The sequence below is a fragment of the Mauremys mutica genome, chromosome 6 (assembly GCF_020497125.1).
Source record: "Mauremys mutica isolate MM-2020 ecotype Southern chromosome 6, ASM2049712v1, whole genome shotgun sequence".
Lineage (NCBI taxonomy): Eukaryota > Metazoa > Chordata > Testudines > Geoemydidae > Mauremys > Mauremys mutica.
The window spans coordinates 187760-206445 of NC_059077.1; the positions used below are offsets into that span (position 1 = coordinate 187760).

The 18686-nt window shown below is 43.8% G+C and overlaps 1 protein-coding gene across 1 annotated transcript in view; it reads left to right on the forward strand.

The window, feature by feature from the left end:
• The window catches only part of LOC123373220 (myosin-IIIb-like), a 142690-nt gene that overhangs the window by 71403 nt on the left and 52601 nt on the right, over window positions 1-18686 (forward strand). The window contains exons 18-20 of the mRNA XM_045022086.1: window positions 26-145; window positions 12899-12984; window positions 13266-13313. Coding sequence (XP_044878021.1) covers window positions 26-145; window positions 12899-12984; window positions 13266-13313 — 254 coding nt within the window. The remainder of the gene's footprint in view (window positions 1-25; window positions 146-12898; window positions 12985-13265; window positions 13314-18686) is intronic.

Genomic DNA, 18686 nt, shown 5'->3' on the forward strand with positions numbered 1-18686 from the left:
GACCTATGTCACTGCCTCCTACTAGCATTCCCTATCAGTGCTGATGGAGCGAATGTACTCTGCTAACCCCCACTTTGTGCGCTGCATCAAACCGAACAGCCAGAAGGAGCCGGGCGTGGTTGACAGCCAAGTGGTGCTGGAGCAGGTGAGTGAGGGACTCAGCATCCCTTCAACCAGGTCCTGTTAGGAACCAGACCTGTGACAGAGCAGAGGGCTGAATACAGCTGGGACTGGGCAGGACAAACCCCATTGTGAGGGTGGGGTTTAAAATAAAATAAAATAAAATAATTGGAGATATACCAATCTCCTAGAACTGGAAGGGACCTTGGAAGGTCATCGAGTCCAGCCCCTTGCCTTCACTAGCAGGACCAATCTGTGCCCTAGATCCCTAAGTGGCCCCCTCAAGGATTGAACTCAACCCTGGGTTTAGCAGGCCAATGCTCAAACCACTGAGCATTTTCCTCCCCCCTAAGATTTGAAGATTGAATGGCTTGAATGAACACTGAAAGCTTATTCTTTCAGCAGGAGGGCCAATGAGGGGGGCAGGGAGCAGAGAAGGCATAGCTCTTTGTGGGATCTCCATCGTTCGGGATTTTTAAGATCAGGTTGGACAAACACCTGCCTGGGATCGTCTAGGTAATACTTAGTCCTGCCTTGAGTACAGGAGACTGGACTACATGACCAGGTCCCTTCCAGTTCTATGATCCTATACAGGACAAGCTGGGTCTCTTGATTGGTACAATCAAATGCACCATTATGCTACTGGGAGGAAAGGACATCATGCTTACAGGATGGAGAGCTATTCTGGAAATCAGTGACTCTGAAAAGGACTTGGCGATAAGGGTAGATAACCAACTGAGCTTGAGCATCAACTGCAATGGCTTGCCTAGGAAGGCTAACGTGAATATTGGACATATATGTACAGGGGATTAGTGAGCAGGAGTAGGGAGGTGGTATTTCTTTTTTATACTACATTGTTGAGACCATTACTGAATAAAATAAAATTGAATTTTATCAAGTAGCATATGAAACATGTCTTTTGCAAATACAACCCTCCCCCCACAGCAACATCCACATAATACATGTAATACATTAAAATAACAGTCAGAGCCTAATAAATATTCTCTTCTTCGGCACTTGCTAAAGGGGCAAAAATTGCAACTGATTTGATCACTACTTGGGACTGAGAAAAAAGCTAATCATTATCTTTTGGGATGGTGACAAATTCTTTTTGATACAAAAGAGATAAAAACAAGCATGCTTTCAGCAGCTGGAAAATTCTACAGTCCAAAAGATACTGAGGTAGATCTTCCAACACTCCAGATGTACATGGGGAAAAGATAAGATGTGAAGGAACTTTTCCATGTCTGCTTTACAGGACAGCAGTTTCCATGGTTTGAAATCTTAATTGAGTATATGCCTTACATAAATATAGGTTTGATTTAAAAACATGAGCTATCTTCAAAGTAGAAAACCAAAAGGCAAACTTAGAATCGTGAATCATAGCCAGATCTTCTTCGTAGTATTTGTCATTGTCTGTTTGAATAGTTGATTATGTTGATTAAAATATATCAGCAGTAAGAGAAAAACCCAACCTATCTATAATAAATTGAAAGGACTTATACCATGGAAATAAGGAGTACGCAGGTTGTTCCTCCATCTCCTGAAGGCGAAGACAGGGCCATCTATAATCTGGAAGAGCACAGATCTTAAACCAAAATTTAAGAAAAGCAGTACAGGCTCTACTACTTAAGAAAGAACACCTACCTCAGCATATAAAAATTGAAAGTCTCCTCAGAAAATTATAATGAACAATCGCTAAGGCTGAAATATGGCCCTATGCCACACTTTGGCCCCATAGACCATCTGTGATCTTATTTTAGCATTAAAAATTCTGGGCAACTCTGTTCTCACTGTATGAGCAGGTAAAACAGAGCATCCCTTGAGCAGAGCCATTTTGTTTTAAAGAATCGTAGGACTGGAAGGGACCTCGGGAGGTCATCTAGTCCATTCCCCTGCACTCATTGGAGGACCAAGCACTATCTAGACCATTCCTGACAGGTGTCTGTCCAACCTATTCTTAAAAATCTCCAATGATGGAGCTTCCACAACCTCAGGAGGCAATTTATTCCAGTGCTTAATCACCCTGACTATTAGGATGTTTTCCCTAATGTCCAACCTAAACTGCCCATGCTGCAGTTTAAGCCCATTACTTCTTGTCCTATCCTCAGAGGTTAACGAGAACAATTTTTCTTCCTCCACCTTGTAACAATCTTTTATGTGCTGAAAACTGTTGTCATGTTCTCCCTCAGTCTTCTCTTCTCCAGACTAAACAAAGCCAATTTTTTTAATCTTCCTTCAGAGGTCATGTTTTCTAGACCTTTTATCATTTTTGTTCTTCTCTGGACTTTCTCCAATTTGTCCACATCTTTCCTGAAATGTGGCACCCAGAACTGGACACAATACTTCAGTTGAGGCCTAATCAGTGTGGAGTAGACAGACTTGTATCTTGCTTACAACACTCCTGCTAATACATCTCAGAATGATGTTTGCTTTTTTTGCAACAGTGTTACACTGTTGACTCATTTAGCTTGTAATCCACGGTGACCCCCAGATCCCTTTCTGCAGTACTCCTTCCTAGGCAGTGATTTCCCATTTTGTATGTGTGCAACTGGTTGTTCCTTCCTAAGTAGAGTACTTTGCATTTGTCCTTATTGAATTTCCTCCTACTTACTTCAGACCGTTTCTTCAGTTTTTCCAGATCATTTTGAATTTTAATCCTATCCTCCAAAGCACTTGCAACCCCTCCCAGCTTAGTGTCATCCACAAACTTTATTAATTTATACTCTGTGCCATTATCTACATCATTGATGAAGATATTGAACGGAACCAGACCCAGAACCAATCCCTGCAGGACCCCACTCGATATGCTCTTCCAGCTTGACTGTGAACCACTGATAACTACTGTCTGGGAACAGTTTTCCAACTGTTATGCACCCATCTTATGGTAGCTCCATCTAGCTTATAGTTCCCTAGTTTGTTTATGAGAAGGTCATGTGAGACCGTATCAAAAGCCTTACTAAAGTCAAGATATACCCCATACTGCTTCCCCCCATCCACAAAACTTGTTACCCTGTCAAATAAAGCAATTAGGTTGGTTTGACATGATTTATAATATATGGAGATATGCCTATCTCATAGAACTGGAAGGGACCCCAAAAGGTTATCAAGTCCAGCTCCCTGCCTTCACTAGCAGGACCAAGTACTGATTTTGCCCCAGATCCCTAAGTGGCCCCCCTCAAGGATTGAGCTCACAACTCTGGGTTTAGCAGGCCAATGCTCAAACCACTGAGCTATCCCTCCCCTCTTGTTCTTGATAAATCCATGCTGACTGTTACTTATTACCTTACTACCTTAAGACCATAAGAATGGCCATACTGGATCAGACCAGAGGTCCATCTAGCCCAGTATCCTGTCTTCCAACAGTGGCCAATGCCAGGTGCCCCAGAGGGAATGAACAGAACATGTAATTACCAAGTGAACCAACCCTGTTGCCCATTCCCAGCTTCTGGCAAACAGAGGCCAGGGACACCATCCCTGCCCATCCTGGCTAGTAGCCATTGATGGACCTATCCTCCATGAAAGCAGCATACAATTGAGTATCCTTAACCACAGGTTATTTATAAATCATACAAGATAAAGTAAAACAGTTATTAGTTGTGGCTATACCAGCCCTAAAACAGGACTGCTTTTTGTGTAATAAATTAGCCTCTAAAGCTTGTATTTCAGGTTTAGACAATAAAAAGCTGGAATAAGTTTTCCCTGCCACATCTATCAGACTACTAGGTCTCTAAGAAACAGGATTCTTTCTATTCCTGTTTTAAAAATAAAATAGGAACTACAGTACTGGACTTCCAATTAGGCGGAATCAATCAAGTATGATTAACGACAGTAAATAATTTAGCCAATACCACCAATTAAGATTCTCCTGAAAAATTTCAGCAGGGAGAAGAATCTTCCCCTGAAGCTTTTTTCTGTTGTTGGACTAAAATAAATGACTATACTTCACTGTTCTTTACTGGAGACTAGAGAGGTCAATCAGACAGAGGATTCCTCATTGCATCAACTATAGTAAAATTATATTTGAAAAAAACTGGTTTGGGGGGAATCAAAGACCTGGCCAAAATATACTATCCAGGCGTTGTCATTAATATAGTGTCTCTACCAGTGCCTGAGGCTACCATCTCATTAAACATGGAAGAATTTTTAGCTCTAGCTGCTGCTTCAAAATCCTTCCACAGATATTGAAGATACTCTTATTTTTTGTATACAATAAGTCTTTATATCTTCTTCTGGCAGCTACTAAAATTCTTAAGTAAATTAGGAGAGGAATTGCATCTTACCCTGTTAGTTATGTGTGCTAACGCAGACTTTTTGTTCACACAGTCTGCCTCAAATCAAGTGTGTTTATCTTTGAGAGCATTTTTAGAATAGCTAAAACCAAAATCAGTTTGTTTAAAACAAGAGTTCCCAAACTTTTTGCTGGCATGACCCCATTTTAATAAATTATTTTTTCCCAGGACCCTAGATAGCATGGAGGAGGCCATTTTGAAGATTAAAGTGGTGTGCTCTGCACAGCGTTACATCACATGCACTATATGTGTGAGGTCAAGTCACAATGGAGGACGCCAGTTTACTCTACAAAATGACTTCATACACACAGCATGACCTCATACCTATGGTGCATGTGAGGTCACACTGTGCAGAGAATGCCATTTTGTAGAGAAAAATGGTGTCCTCCATGCACAGGGCCGGCTCCAGACCCTAGCGCGCCAAGCACGCGCTTGGGGCGGCGTGCTGCGGGAGGGCGGCAGGTGGCTCCGGTGGACCTCCCACAGACATGCCTGCGGACGGTCCGCTGGTCCTGCGGCTTCGGTGGAGCATCCGCAGGCATGTCTGCGGGAGGTCCACCGGAGCCGCGGGACCAGCGGACCCTCCGCAGGCACGTCTGCGGGAGGTCCACTGGACCCGCGGGACCAGCGACCGCCAGAGCGCCCCCCGCGGCGTGCCGCCCTGCTTGGGGCGGCGCAATTCCTAGAGCCGCCCCTGTCCATGCATCATGACCTTGCACGCACTGTACATGCTAGAGCATGCTGTGCAGAGCAAGATGATGTTTGCCACGCATTATGGATTGCTGCGGCCCATAGTTTGGGAACTGCTAGTTTACAAACAAGTGATTGTTAGGACTTTACCAACAACAAATGTGATTGACAAATTTGAGAGGAATTTTTGGACTAAATAATTTGTCTCAGATGTTAGATTTCTCAGAGTCCTCCAATCTCCTAGATAATTTTTCACAAATGTCAAGGGCTCGTTTTAGTCTTTTACAACTATGTTGTTCCCAAGGGGTAATTAAGACATCCTCAACCATTGGAAACAAAACTCTCTTCAGAAAGGGCACACTGGGCATAATTATAAAGAGAGGTTGATCGCTATCTGGGCAAGAAAGTATAGAGAAATCCCTATAGAAGGGCCAATTAATTATAGGAATAATATAATCAAGACTACTACCACCAGTCAATGAAATAAAGGTAAAATGTTCTTCTTTCCCCCAAACTTCTTCAATTTATAGTTATTAAATTAAACATATTTAATAATGCCTTTAAATTTTGTCCAGAGATGTTAAGCACCTGATCTCTAGAATTTTGAGGGGGAAGTTCAAAAATCTCCTCAATGTTTTCTTTATTCAATGTCTAAAAATCTCCCAAAACAATTAGATGAGCCATTGAGAATTGAAGACCTACCATATCAATTTGCTCATCCAGACATGCCAACAATGACTCAGAATAAAATGGGGAGCTTATGGAGGGAAAATAACATTTAATACTAAAATTTGAAGATCACGGAAAAAATTAATACAGTCTGAACGCCCTGACACTTTGATTCCAAAGGTAAAATCTGGGCTTTCAGGTGGAAGGAAACCAGAGAGGCAAGTCCTCCTGATATATGACCCCTTTTAGACAAATGGCTTCCTCCATGGAGAGAAAATTCAAAATCAGGAAAGACTATGATTTCAGACTCAGCTATCTACGTTTCTTGTTTTGTTTTTTCTTTTTAAAGTTTTAATTTTTTTTTAAAAAAACCTCTGTCATTCATCTTATTTTTATACCCAGCTAAATTCCAGGTAAACTATTCTGGCAAAAGCTCTCCCTAGATGGAGTGAAAGAAATTGGAGAATCTAATCAAATAGGAGAAATTGGCCCAACAGCCTGATTGTAAGAATTTTGATTCCTCTCCAAATATCACATTTTTTTGTTGAGAAATCTGCTTGGAAGATAGTAAACATAAGGGGTGGGAATCTTCTTGGACTTCTGTCTCAAGACTCCCATAAAAAATAGCACCATTTCAGAGAAGGGGAATGATAAAACTAGTGGCCCTAGTAGAAGAGACTGACAGCTCAAATTTAGGTGATCCTGTTAAATTAGACTAGCACAAAAAGTTCTAGAATGTACCTGAGGAAGAGTTGATGTAAAATCCTGAGATATATTCTCATAAGATAAAGGATAGGAACCAGCCTCTTCTTTTAGACACAAATAATTATACCTTAGATCCTTACTCTATAGGATATTCCCAAATAATATATCTGCTCTAGAGATGAGGACACTTTGGCACCTTAGCTGTTTGCTCATCTTCCAAATTCTAGAAACTATATGGCAATAAAAAAATTCCACCTCTCGCCTCTCATGCATATTGTGAGAGTAAAGGTTCAACAAAGTTAGAAAGTAAATAAAAACAAACCTTATCAGCCAATTACTGATTTAAATGGATAGCTGTAAGGGACTATCTGAATATACTCCTCTCGAAAAACTAAAAACCTCAGTGGTCCATTTCGGTTAAATATGAGAGGGCCAAATTTTCAGCATTTTCTTAGACCCTAAGATATTTGAAAGATTTCTAAGAAAGGGAGAATTATCCCTTGAAATATTTAAATCAGAAGATGGTAAACCAAGAAGAGAAGTATCAGAGGGGTAGCCGTGTTAATCTGGATCTGTAAAAAGCAACAGAGAGTCCTGTGGCACCTTAAAGACTAACAGATGTATTGGAGCATAAGCTTTCGTGGGTGAATACCCACTTCGTCAGATGCATGTAATGGAAATTTCCAGAGGCAGGTATAACTATGCAGGCAAGAATCAGTCTGGAGATAAAGAGGTTAGTTCAATCAGGGATGGTGAGGCCCTCTTCTAGCAGCTGAAGTGTGAACACCAAGGGAGGAGAAACTGCTTTTGTAGTTGGCTAGCCATTCACCGTTTTTGTTTAATTGTGTACATGAACGCAAGAAACCTGGGAAACAAGCAGGAAGAATTGGAAGTTCTGGCACAATCAAGGAATTATAATATGATTGGAATAACAGAAACTTGGTGGGGCAGCTCACATGACTGGAGCACTGTCATGGATGGGTATAAACTGTTTAGGAAGGACAGGTATGGGAGGAAAGATGGAGGAGTTGCATTGTATGTAAGGGAGCAGTATGATGGCTCAGAGCTCCAGTATGAAACTGGAGAACAGCCTGTTGAGAGTCTTTAGAGGTGAGAGCAACAAGAGTGATGTCGTGGTGGGCATCTGCTATAGACCACCAGACCAGGAGGATGAGGTAGACGAGGCTTTCTTCGGACAACTGACAGAAGTTTCCAGATCAAAGGCCCTGGTTCTCATGGGGGCTTCAATCACCCTGACATCTGCTGGGAGAGCAATACAGCAATGCACAGACAATCCGGGAAGTTTTTGAAGGGTGTTGGGGACAACTTCCTGGTGCAAGAGCTGGAGGAACCAACTAGGGGCCGTGCATCTCTTGATCTGCTGCTGCTCACAAACAGGGAATAATTGGTAGGGAAAGTAGAAGTGGGTGGCAACCTGGGCAGCAGTGACCATGAGATGGTCGATTTTAGGATCCTAACAAAATGAAGAAAGGAGAGCAGTAGACTATGGACTCTGGACTTCAGAAAAGCAGACTTTGACTCCCTCAGGGAACTGGTGGGCAGGATCATTTTTATATTATTTTTATTTATTATTATCCCCTGGGAGGCTAATATGAGGGGGAAAGGAGTCCAGGAGAGCTGGCTGTATTTTAAAGAAGTCTCATTGAGGACGCAGGAACAAACCATCCCAATGTGTCAAAAGAATAGCAAATATGGCAGGCGACCAGCTTGGCTTAACAGTGAAATCTTTGGTGAGCTTAAACTCAAAAAGGAAGCTTACGAGAAGTGGAAATTTTGAGATGGCTAGGGAAGAGTGTAAAAATATTGCTAGAGCATGTAGGGGTGTAATCAGGAAGGCCAAGGCACAATTGGAGTTGCAGCTAGCAAGGGATGTGAAGGGTAACAAGAAGGGTTTCTAGAGGTATGTTAGCAACAAGAAGGTCAGGGAAAGTGTGGGACCCTTACTGAATGTGGGAGGCAACATAGTGACAGATGATGTGAAAAAAGCTGAAGTACTCAATGCTTTTTTTTGCCTCAGTCTTCACAGACAAGGTCAGCTCCCAGACTGCTGCATTAGGCAACACAGTGTGGGGAGGAGGTGAGCAGCTCTCAGTGATGAAAGAACAGGTTAAGGACTATTAGAAAAGCTGGATATGCACAAGTCCATGGATCCAAGGGTGCTGAGGGAGTTGGCTGATGTGATTGCAGCACCATTGGCCATTATCTTTGAAAATTCGTGGTGATCGGGGGAGGTCCCGGACAATTGGAAAAAGGCAAATATAAAAAAAGGAAGAAAGAGAACCTGGGTGTAGTGGGACAGCTGCCCCACTCCTGGAGAACAGGTGTTTAAAGCAACCAAGCTTGGCTAATGGGGAAGCAGCCACAGCAGGGGCCATGCCCCAATTAGACCACAGCTGGCCCTATAAAAGGTCTGTGAGCCAGGAGTGGAGTCAGTCTCTCTCTTGCTCTGGAGAGGGAAGGACCTGGCTGCCTGGGAGCTTAGGGTACGGGAAGTAGAACAGGGCTGGGGAAAGGTAAGAGGAGCTCCAGCCTGGCAAATCCCCAGGCCTTGCTAAAGGCCAAAGCTGGTACAGGGGTTGCAGAGATGCAGCAAAGGCTTAGGCAGAGGCAGCTGATCTGATTCCCTTGCCAGTGATGAGTGGCCTTTACAGACTGCAGTCTGCCCCAGTGAGCGGGGACTAGATGACGACTGGCAGTAGCCATTGAGGCAAGGTGGATTTAGAGGGTTGGGGGTTCCCCTGGGAGGGGAAACCCAGAGTAAGGGGTTACTGCAGGGACAGAACCCTGAGGTAAAGGAGTCCGGGAGGGACACAAGGTGAGCAGCAGGAGAAACACTGGCCTGCAGAGGGCACTCCGTATGCTGGAAAAGAGCTAATTCCCAGACCAGTGGGAGGTGCTGCACCGGTGAGTTGTCGCTTCGCTATATCGGAAAACTACAGACCGATCAGCCTCACTTCAGTCCCCAGCAAAATCATGGAGCAGGTCCTCAAGGAATCCATTTTGAAGCACCTGGAGGAGAGGAAGGTGATCAGGAACAGTCAACATGGATTCACCAAGGGCAAGTCATGCCTGACCAACCTGATTGCCTTCTATGAAATAACCAGCTCTGTGGAAATGGGGAAAACAGTGGACGTGATATATCTTGACTTTAGCAATGCGTTTGATACAGTCTTCCACAGTATTCTTAAGAGTAAGTTAAAGTAGTATGGATTGGATGAATGGACTATAAGGTAGATAGAAAGCTGACTAGATTTTTGGACTCAACAGGTAGTGATCAACGGCTCAATGTCTAGTTGGCAGCCGGTGTCAAGCGGAGTGTCCCAGGGGTTGGTCCTGGGGCCGGTTTTGTTCAACATCTTTATTGATCTAATAGACAAAAAGGCATAACATGATCCAGTGAGATAATTAGCCTTTGGAGCAACCTTAGAATCATAGAATATCAGGGTTAGAAGGAACCTCAGGAGGTCATCTAGTCCAATCCCCTGCTCAGAGCAGGACAAACACCAATTAAATCATCCCAGCCAGGGCTTTGTTAAGCCAGACCTTAAAAACCTTTAAGAATGGAGATTCCGCCACCTCCCTAGGTAACCCATTCCAGTGCTTCACCACCCTCCTAGTTTTTTCCTAATATCCAACCTAAACCTCCCCCACTGCAACTTGAGACCATTACTCCTTGTTCTGTCATCTGCTACCACTGAGAACAGTCTAGATCCATCCTCTTTGGAACCCCCTTTCTGGTAGTTGAAAGCAGCTATCAAATCCCCCTTCGTTCTGCTCTTCTGCAGACTAAACAATCCCAGATCCCTCAGCCCCTCCTCATAAGTCATGTGCTCCAGCCTCTGAATCATTTGTGTTGTCCTCCGCTGGACTCTTTCCAATTTTTCCACATCCGTCTTGTAGTGTGGGGCCCAAAACCTTCCAAGTGATGTGCTGAATTCTCCATGACTTGAAGGTCCATGACCTTTAAATCAGGATTGGACATCTCTAACAGATGTGCTATAGAAATATAGAGCTGCATGGGACCTCAAAGTCATCAAATCCAGCCGTTTGCACTGAGGTAGGACTAAGTAAACCTAGACCATCTCTGACAGAGGTTTGTCTAACCTGTTCTTAAAAATCTCCAAAGATGGGGATTCCACAACCTCCACTGGAAGCCTATTCCAGTACTTAGCTAGCCTTATAGTTAGGAAGTTTTCCCTAATATCTAACCTAAATCTCCCTTGCTCAAGACTAAGAGCATTACTTCTTGTCCTACCTTCAGTGGACATGGAGAACAGTTGATCACGGTCCTCTTTATAACAGCCCTTAACATATCTGAAGACTGTTATCAGGTCCCCCCTCGGTCTTCTTTTCTTTACTAAACATGCCCAGTTTTTTTTAACCTTTCCTCATAGGTCAAGTTTCCTAAATCTTTTATCATTTTTGTTGCTCTCCTCCGGACTCTCTTCAATAAAGTGTAGTACTTTGCACTTGTCTTTATTGAATGTCGTGTTTATTTCAGGCTTATTCTCTAGGTTGTCAAAGTCAGTTTGAATTCTAATCCTGTCCTTGAAAGTGATTGCAACCCCTCCCATCTTGGTGTCATCCACAAATTTTAGAAGCTGACTCTCCTATTATCCAAGTAATTAATGAAAATATTGACTAGTACCAGAACCAGGACTGACCCCCACCACCCTCCGTCGAACCTCACTTGAGACATCCTCCCAGTTTGACTGAACTATTGGTAACCACTCTGAGTATAGTCTTTCAAACACTTGTGAACTCACCTCATAGTAACTTTATCTAGACCCATTTCCCTAGGTTTTTTTTTTTGATTTTTTGTTTTTTTAAGAATATCACATGGGATTATGTCAAAAGCCATACTAAACTCAAGATGTATCGTGTTTACTGTGTTCACATGCATCCGACGAAGTGGGTATTCACCCACGAAAGCTCATGCTCCAAAACGTCTGTTAGTCTATAAGGTGCCACAAGACTCTTTGCTGCTTTTATCGTGTTTACTGCTTCCCCCTCTATCCACTAGGCCAGTAACCCTGCCAAAGAAGGGAATTAGGTTGGTTTGGCATGATGTGTTCTTGACAAATCCATTCTGGTTATTTGTTATAACTCCTTTTTATAACTCAGCATCCTGACAAATTGATTGTTTAATACTTTGTTTCAGTATCTTTCCGGGTATTGAAGTTAGGCCAACTGGTCTGTAATTCCTTGGTTTCCATTTTGTTTCCATTTTTAAAGATAGGTGCTGTGTTTGCCCTTCTCTGGATACCTCAGCCATTCTCCAGGAGTTCCTGAAGATAATTGCTAATGTTCCAAGATTGCTTCTGCTAGTTCTTAAGTACCTTAGGATGAATTTCATCAGGCCTTGCTGACCTCAATACGTTTGACTTTTCTAAATATTCTTTTAACCTCTTCTTTCCCTGTTTTGGATTGCAATCCTTCCCCTTGTTGTTATATTAGTTATGTTGAGTGTCTGGTCACTGTTAACCTGTGTAGTGAAGACTGAAGCGAAATAGAAATTGAACACATCAGTCTTCTTTATGTCCTCTTTTTATTAGCTCTCCTTCCTGGCTAAGTAGAGGGCCTACATTTTCCTTCATCTTTCTCTTGCTCCTTCTGTATTTAAAGAACCTCTTCTTATTGCCTTTGATGTCCTTTGCTAGGTATAACTCATTTGGTGCCTTAGCCTTTCTGATTTTGTTCTTACATGCTTATATTATTATTTTGTTCTCCTCCTTAGCAGTTGATCCAGGTTTCTGCTTTTTGTAGGATTATTTTTTTATTTTCAGGTAATTCATTCATGAGCTCCTGATGGAGCCACTTTGGTTTCTTCCTATTCTTCACATTGGGATAGTTGGCAGTTGTGTCTTTAATATTGTCTCCTTGAGAAAATGCCAGCTCTCCTGATCTCCTATATTCCTTAGATTTTCTTCCCATGAACCTTACCCTACCACTTTTCTGAATTTGTTGATGTCTGCTTTTTTGAAGTCTATTGTCCTTATTCAGCTGCTCTCACTTCTTCCTTTCTTTCAAATAATGAAATTTATGATTTCATGTTCACTTTCCCCCAGTTTCCTTCCACCTTCAGATTCTCAGTCAGTTCCTCCCTGTTGGTCAAAATGAAATCTGAAAAGGCTGACCCACCTGGTTATTTTCTTCACTTTCTGAAACAAATTTGTCCCCAATACATTCCAAGAACTTATTGGAAATTTTGTTTTGCTGTATGACTTTTCCAACAGATGTCTCTAGATCAACCAGAACTTATTGGTCTGGTTACAGGAATTTCTGTTTGAACTTCTTTGACCTATGCTGTGCAGGAGGCCAGATTTAGATGATCATAATGGTCCCTTCTGGCTGTAAAATCTGTTAATCTCTTTTTGAACTTTATTATGCTCTCACCTCAGCTCAGGTACAATGGATTGCTGGAGACCATCCGGATTCGGCGAAACGGCTTTTCCTGGAGACCCTCTTTTGAGGAATTTGCAGAAAGGTTTGTTAAAATCATGAAATGTTGTTTGATGAAGGTCGAAAGGGAAGTGATTCCAATAATGGGGTGAGGGAATTGCCAGTCTGATCAACAGTGAGTGAAATTACCTGATTAAAAAGTGTGAAAAGGACCTAAGACAGTGGATATGGTATGTGTGGGGCAGGGGGAGGAAGTGGATGGGTACTGATTTGTGGTCATCCTTGCTGTAATCAGAACACTGGATCAGCTCAGGGCATCAGAGATTTATCTCTCCCTTGTTGTTATGTTTGGTTTATTTCTCACAGATACCGAATTCTCCTAATTAAACCAGATGTCCCGCTCACACGGGAAAGGTAAGAACCTTCCTCTCTGCCCCCTATAGTCATGAGTAAAGAACAACACAGGAAATTTCTGAAGGGCAAAATTTGCTAAACCAACATGATTGCTGTTGTGAAGGAATTGCAAACTGAATAGGTGAAGGGAGTAGCGTGGGAAGGGATCTTGCGATCAAGGGACTATAAGTACCTAGACAAAGTGATTTGGCGTTTGGTAAAAGCATTTGATACAGTGATGTGTGGAACCTTTCTCCCTCAAATAATTCACATTGGCTTGGATAGAAACTCGGTCACATAGAGGAGAGAGACCCGGCTGAAGAAGGAAAGTGATAATGTGGTGGTGTCCAGCTTTGGTCGGTCTCTTTCTCTCTTCCTCTCCTCCCCCAGTTCTTTATTGATGGTGTGTGTGTGTGTGTGTGTGCTGCTTTCTTGCTTCCTACTCTGTGTACTTACAGGGCCAGTTACTGTGTTTGTGCGTGTATAACATTGGGTATAACATTGAGTGTGTGCATCTACTCAGTGTTTGCTGTTAGTTATCTGCCATTCAGACTGTTATGTTTTGTTCAGACTTAACTGATTCATGGTTATTACATGTTTTGTTTGACAACTTACCTGTGAGTCTTCCTTCATATATAATTTTTGTTTGATGTTTTGGGCTTGCCATTCTGGGGTGCATCTGTGCATAACATTATGCAATGAGTATTTCTATTGTGTAACTCATGCTGCCTGTACATCCTTCTGCTGTTGAATGGCGATACTTTACCCCAGATGCAGAACTGCTTAGGCTGTTATGGCATTGGTATTTATGATGAACTCCTGGAGCCCAAGTCCTCTTTTGATGCGGCTGTGTGGCATATCAGTGAGTATTTTGACACTGGAGATTCTGTTCTGTTAAAGAGGAAAACAATTTTTTTGAAGCTCATCAGCAGCCTAATGAAACCATATGTGAATTTATTTGTGGCAGTTGACCCAGGACTGTGATTTCAGGGATATTTTTGTGATTGGCATAGCCAAGGACCACGTCGGTGAATAGTTACTGGTGCAAGATGCTAAACCCTAACTTTTCATGCTGTGGTTACCAAGAGCGAGGCATTTGAGGGCACAGGCTGAAAGAGGTTCTGTGTCTCAGATTGCTGCTACCTTTACGTCTATGCTTAAACTATTAGCTGTTCATTGTGTTTCCATCACCCAGAGTCATACGACACTATATACTCCTGCTCCACAGCCTCAGCAGCGAAAATTGCCTGCTTTTCAGTTTCAAGTGTGGTAATACAGATCACTTGGCTAGAACTGCTGAGTGCTGGGCTTGTGGAGAGAAAGGACATTTTAAGTTACTGTGCCATGGTATACTGGTTCATGACAAGAAGAGGTTTGAAGTGCATATTAGAGTCACAGACTTTAAGGTCAGAAGGGACTATTAGGATCGTCTAGTCTGACCTCCTGCACAGTGCAGGCCACAGAATCTCACCCACCCACAGCTGTAATAAATCCCTAAGTCTTAGCTATTGAAGTCCTCAAATCATGATTTAAAGACTTCAAGGTGCAGAGAATCCTCCAGCAAGTGACCCGTGCCCCATGCTGCAGAGAAAGGTGAAAAACCCCCAGGGCCTGTGCCAATCTACCCTGGAGGAAAATTCCTTCCCGACCGCAAATATGGCAGTCAGCTAAACCCTGAGCATGTGGGCAGGACTCACCAGTCAGACACCCAGGAAAGAATTCTCTGTAGTAACTTTCATCCCACCCCATCCCATGCCAGGCCATTGGGCATATTTACCTCTAATAGTCAAAGATCAATTAATTGCCAAAATTAGGCTATCCCATCATACCATCCCCTCCATAAACTTATCAAGCTTAGTCTTGAAGCCAGATATGCCTTTTGCCCCCACTGCTCCCCTTGGAAGGCTGTTCCAGAACTTCACTCCTCTGATGGTTAGAAACCTTTGTCTAATTTCAAGTCTAAACTTCCTGATGGCCAGCATGGAAGCTCTTTCATGGAGGTTTTCAAAACGAGGCTGGATAGCCAATTGTCTTGGATGGCTTAGCCAGGGGTGGGCAAACTTTTTGGGGCGAGGGCCACATCTGGGTGAGGAAATTGTATGCAGGGCCAGGGCAGGGCAGGTTGAGTGCGGGATGTGGAGGAAGGGGCTCAGGACAAGGGATTGGGGCAGAGAAGGGGTGCAGAGTGTAAGAGGGGGCTCAGGGAAGGGGGTTGGGGTACAGGAGGGGTGCGGAGTGCAGGATGGGGCTCAGGGCAGGGAGTTGGGGTGCACGGGGTGCAGGGTGCAGCAGGGAGCTCAGGGCAGGTGGTTGGAATGCACAGGAGTGCAGAAAGGGGCTCAGGGCAGGGAGTTGGGTGCGAGGTACAGGCAGAGGGCTTAGGGCAGGAAGTTGGGGGGCGGGGGGCAGGAGGGGTTTGAGCTCCAGCCCGGTGCCGCTTACCTAAAGTGGCTCCGGGGTGGCAGTGGCGCACACCAGGGCCAGGGCAGGCTCCCTGCATGCCTGCCCTGTCCCCATGCCACTCCAGGAAGTGCTGCGGCCCCTGGGGGAGGGGGGGCAGAGGGCTCTGCGTGCACACATGGAGCCCTTTGCCTCCTGGCCCGGGGGCTGCTTCTGAGAGCAGCGCCGGGCCCGCAGCACCACCAGGGGTAATCCCGCGGACCGGATCCAAAGCCCTGAAGGGCTGGATCCGGCCCGCGGGCCATAGTTTGCTCATCCCTGGCTTAGACACAACAAATCCTGCATCTTGGCAGGGAGTTAGACTAGATGGTCCTTGCAGTCCTTTTTGACCCTATGGTTCTATGATTCTATATTGGGAATGTGAAGCCACATGAGACCACCTTGTTGTCTTGAATACAATACAGGAACTCCAGTGTTGCCTTTAATACAATCTTCTCATGTGGAAAGGCACTGAAACTGGTCTCTTGTGTTATAGAAATTAATGGTACACTGCTGAGGTGCATGGTGGATACAGGTGCTGAAGTTAATGTTCTCCCTTTTGGGTTAGTTCATAATCTAGACATTTGTCCAATTACAGTGGTTGTAAAAGCCTGGAATTTGTATTCTTTGCAGACAGTGGGTGAAACTGTGTTTTCTGTGCTCTACAAAGGCAAAGCCTTGACTGCAAAGTTTTATCTTGTTAAAGATACTGCTGTGAATTGCATTCCATTATTGTCCTACGATTTGTGCTTACATTTTGGTATCATGCATGAGCTCTCCCAGGATATCTCACGTGTGATTATGTCAGATAGATTAGAAGGGGATACCCAATGTATCATTTAGAGACACCATGATTTGTTTAACAATGACAGTGTTCCATCCACGGGCTATGCATACTCTCTGCTGCTGGATTTGAACACCAAGCCCTTTGCACTCCCTGCACGAGATGTACATCCTGCACTTGTGGACAAGATCTGAGCAGAACTGCAATGCATGAAGAATGATGATATCATTTGGAGGTGGAAGGGCATATGGATTAGAGCTTATCCACAGTGATAGTATACCAGAAGAATGGCGATATTTGACTTCACAGATTTTAGGGCTCTTAATAGATTTGAGAAATGTGAGCAGTTTGTTGCCAACCTTCAAAGAGGTGACATGTTGGGTCAGTGGATCCCAGATTTTCTCTGTGTTGGATTACCGATTCGGTTATTGGAAAATACCTGTGTCTGGAAGTTTGCTTTCAGTGTGCCGTTAGGGAGGTACTGCTATCACTGTTCCTTGAAGTATTTGAGAGTGGTCTCTCAGCTCTTTGGTAATATCCAGGGTGCATGGTGCTATTTGGATGCCATTCTGGTCTTTGACAAGACCCTTCCTGAACATAATGCTTATCTGGACCAGCTGCTAACCCGACTCCAACAAGCTGGCATAAAGTTGAATGTGGCCAGCTGCAGTTTTGCAAAAGATGCTATAGAGTTTCTGTGGCATTCTCTGTCAGCTGATGGTGTGAAACTGACAACTGAATGGCTAGGAGCTGTTGCTTCACTATTGAAACACACAGATTGTAGTGGTTTACATTCATTCCTTGGCCTATTGCAATACACAGGTGGCCATGTTCTGCCCAATTTTAGTACCCTTGCCAAGCTGCTGAGAGATCTAATCCTGGGACGGTTGGTTTGGACTAGAGACTAAACAGATTTTTGAAACAGTCTGCCAGGTCCTCTGTTAAATCCAATCTCATTCTCATTTTGATCCAAGGAAGCCCATAGTGATTCAAATTGATATATGCAATCAGGGTCTGGGCACAGTTCTGTTCCGGGGGGGGATGGCCAATTATATACTCCTCCCGTACTCTCACCCTGACAGAAGCCAAGTATTCCCAGATTGAGCTAGAGTTCTTGGTGATGGTTTTTGCTATTGTACACTTCAAAGTCTATTTACTGGGAAAACATGTTACTTTAGAAACTGATTTGCCTATTTTGGGCCTCTGTCATAAGGCTGTTGATCTGCTGAGCATGAGGCTGCTGCAGTGGGTTATCAGTTGCAGCAGTATGACTGGCTTTCATTTGGTACATTTCAAACAGAGATCTAATTTACTTGCCGATACTCTTTCAAGAAATTCTGCTGGATTGGCACCCTCATGTGCAGAAATGGCAAGGTATGCTTTATGCTTTTTACTGAACAGTTTGCCAGTTGACTTAAGGCAGACTGCTGCTCTTCAAGATGCTGAACTGTGCGAGGTGATGCATGCTGCACAAACGGGTTGGATAGACCCAGTCCTTAAGAGAATTTTGTCTACATCCTACAAAATTTGTTCTGAGCTCACAGTGATGATATGTGCTACTCAGCATATCTTATGCAGAGGAGCATGGGGGATCATCCTAGCATCATTCGACAAGCAGTACTGGATGTGACTCACGAAGGACATTTGGGAGTTATGAAGGTGATTCTGTGTAGTTATGCTTGGTGGCTAGGGCTGCACTCAGACATTGAGCATCATATGAAGGCATATTCAGCCTGCACAGTGCATAGAACTACTGCTCCTCCAGCCCCTTTGATAATGGTAGTCGTAGATAGACCATGGCAGAGAATTGCAATGGATATTACTGGCCCATCGATTGCAGTGCATGGCTACACGCTATTGAGTGTTATAGACTGTTACTCACATTACTTCTTTGCATTCATAATTTCAAAGAAGCTAATCTCTTGCATAAACGCTTTATTTGTGATGTTTGCCCTACCAGAGAGCCTTCTTTCAGAAAATGGGACTGTAGCAGTTTCCCCCAGAGTGCCACCTGGAACTGGGGTACCACCAAGCCTCCCTGACCCACCAGCCTGGACTCCCTTTACACTGTATTGCTGTGACCAGCCTGCCAAGCCCTCTCCCAGGCTCCAGAACACATACTGGTAGGGACACACCCAGCTGCAGAACATACAAATGCTGTGATCAGCTCT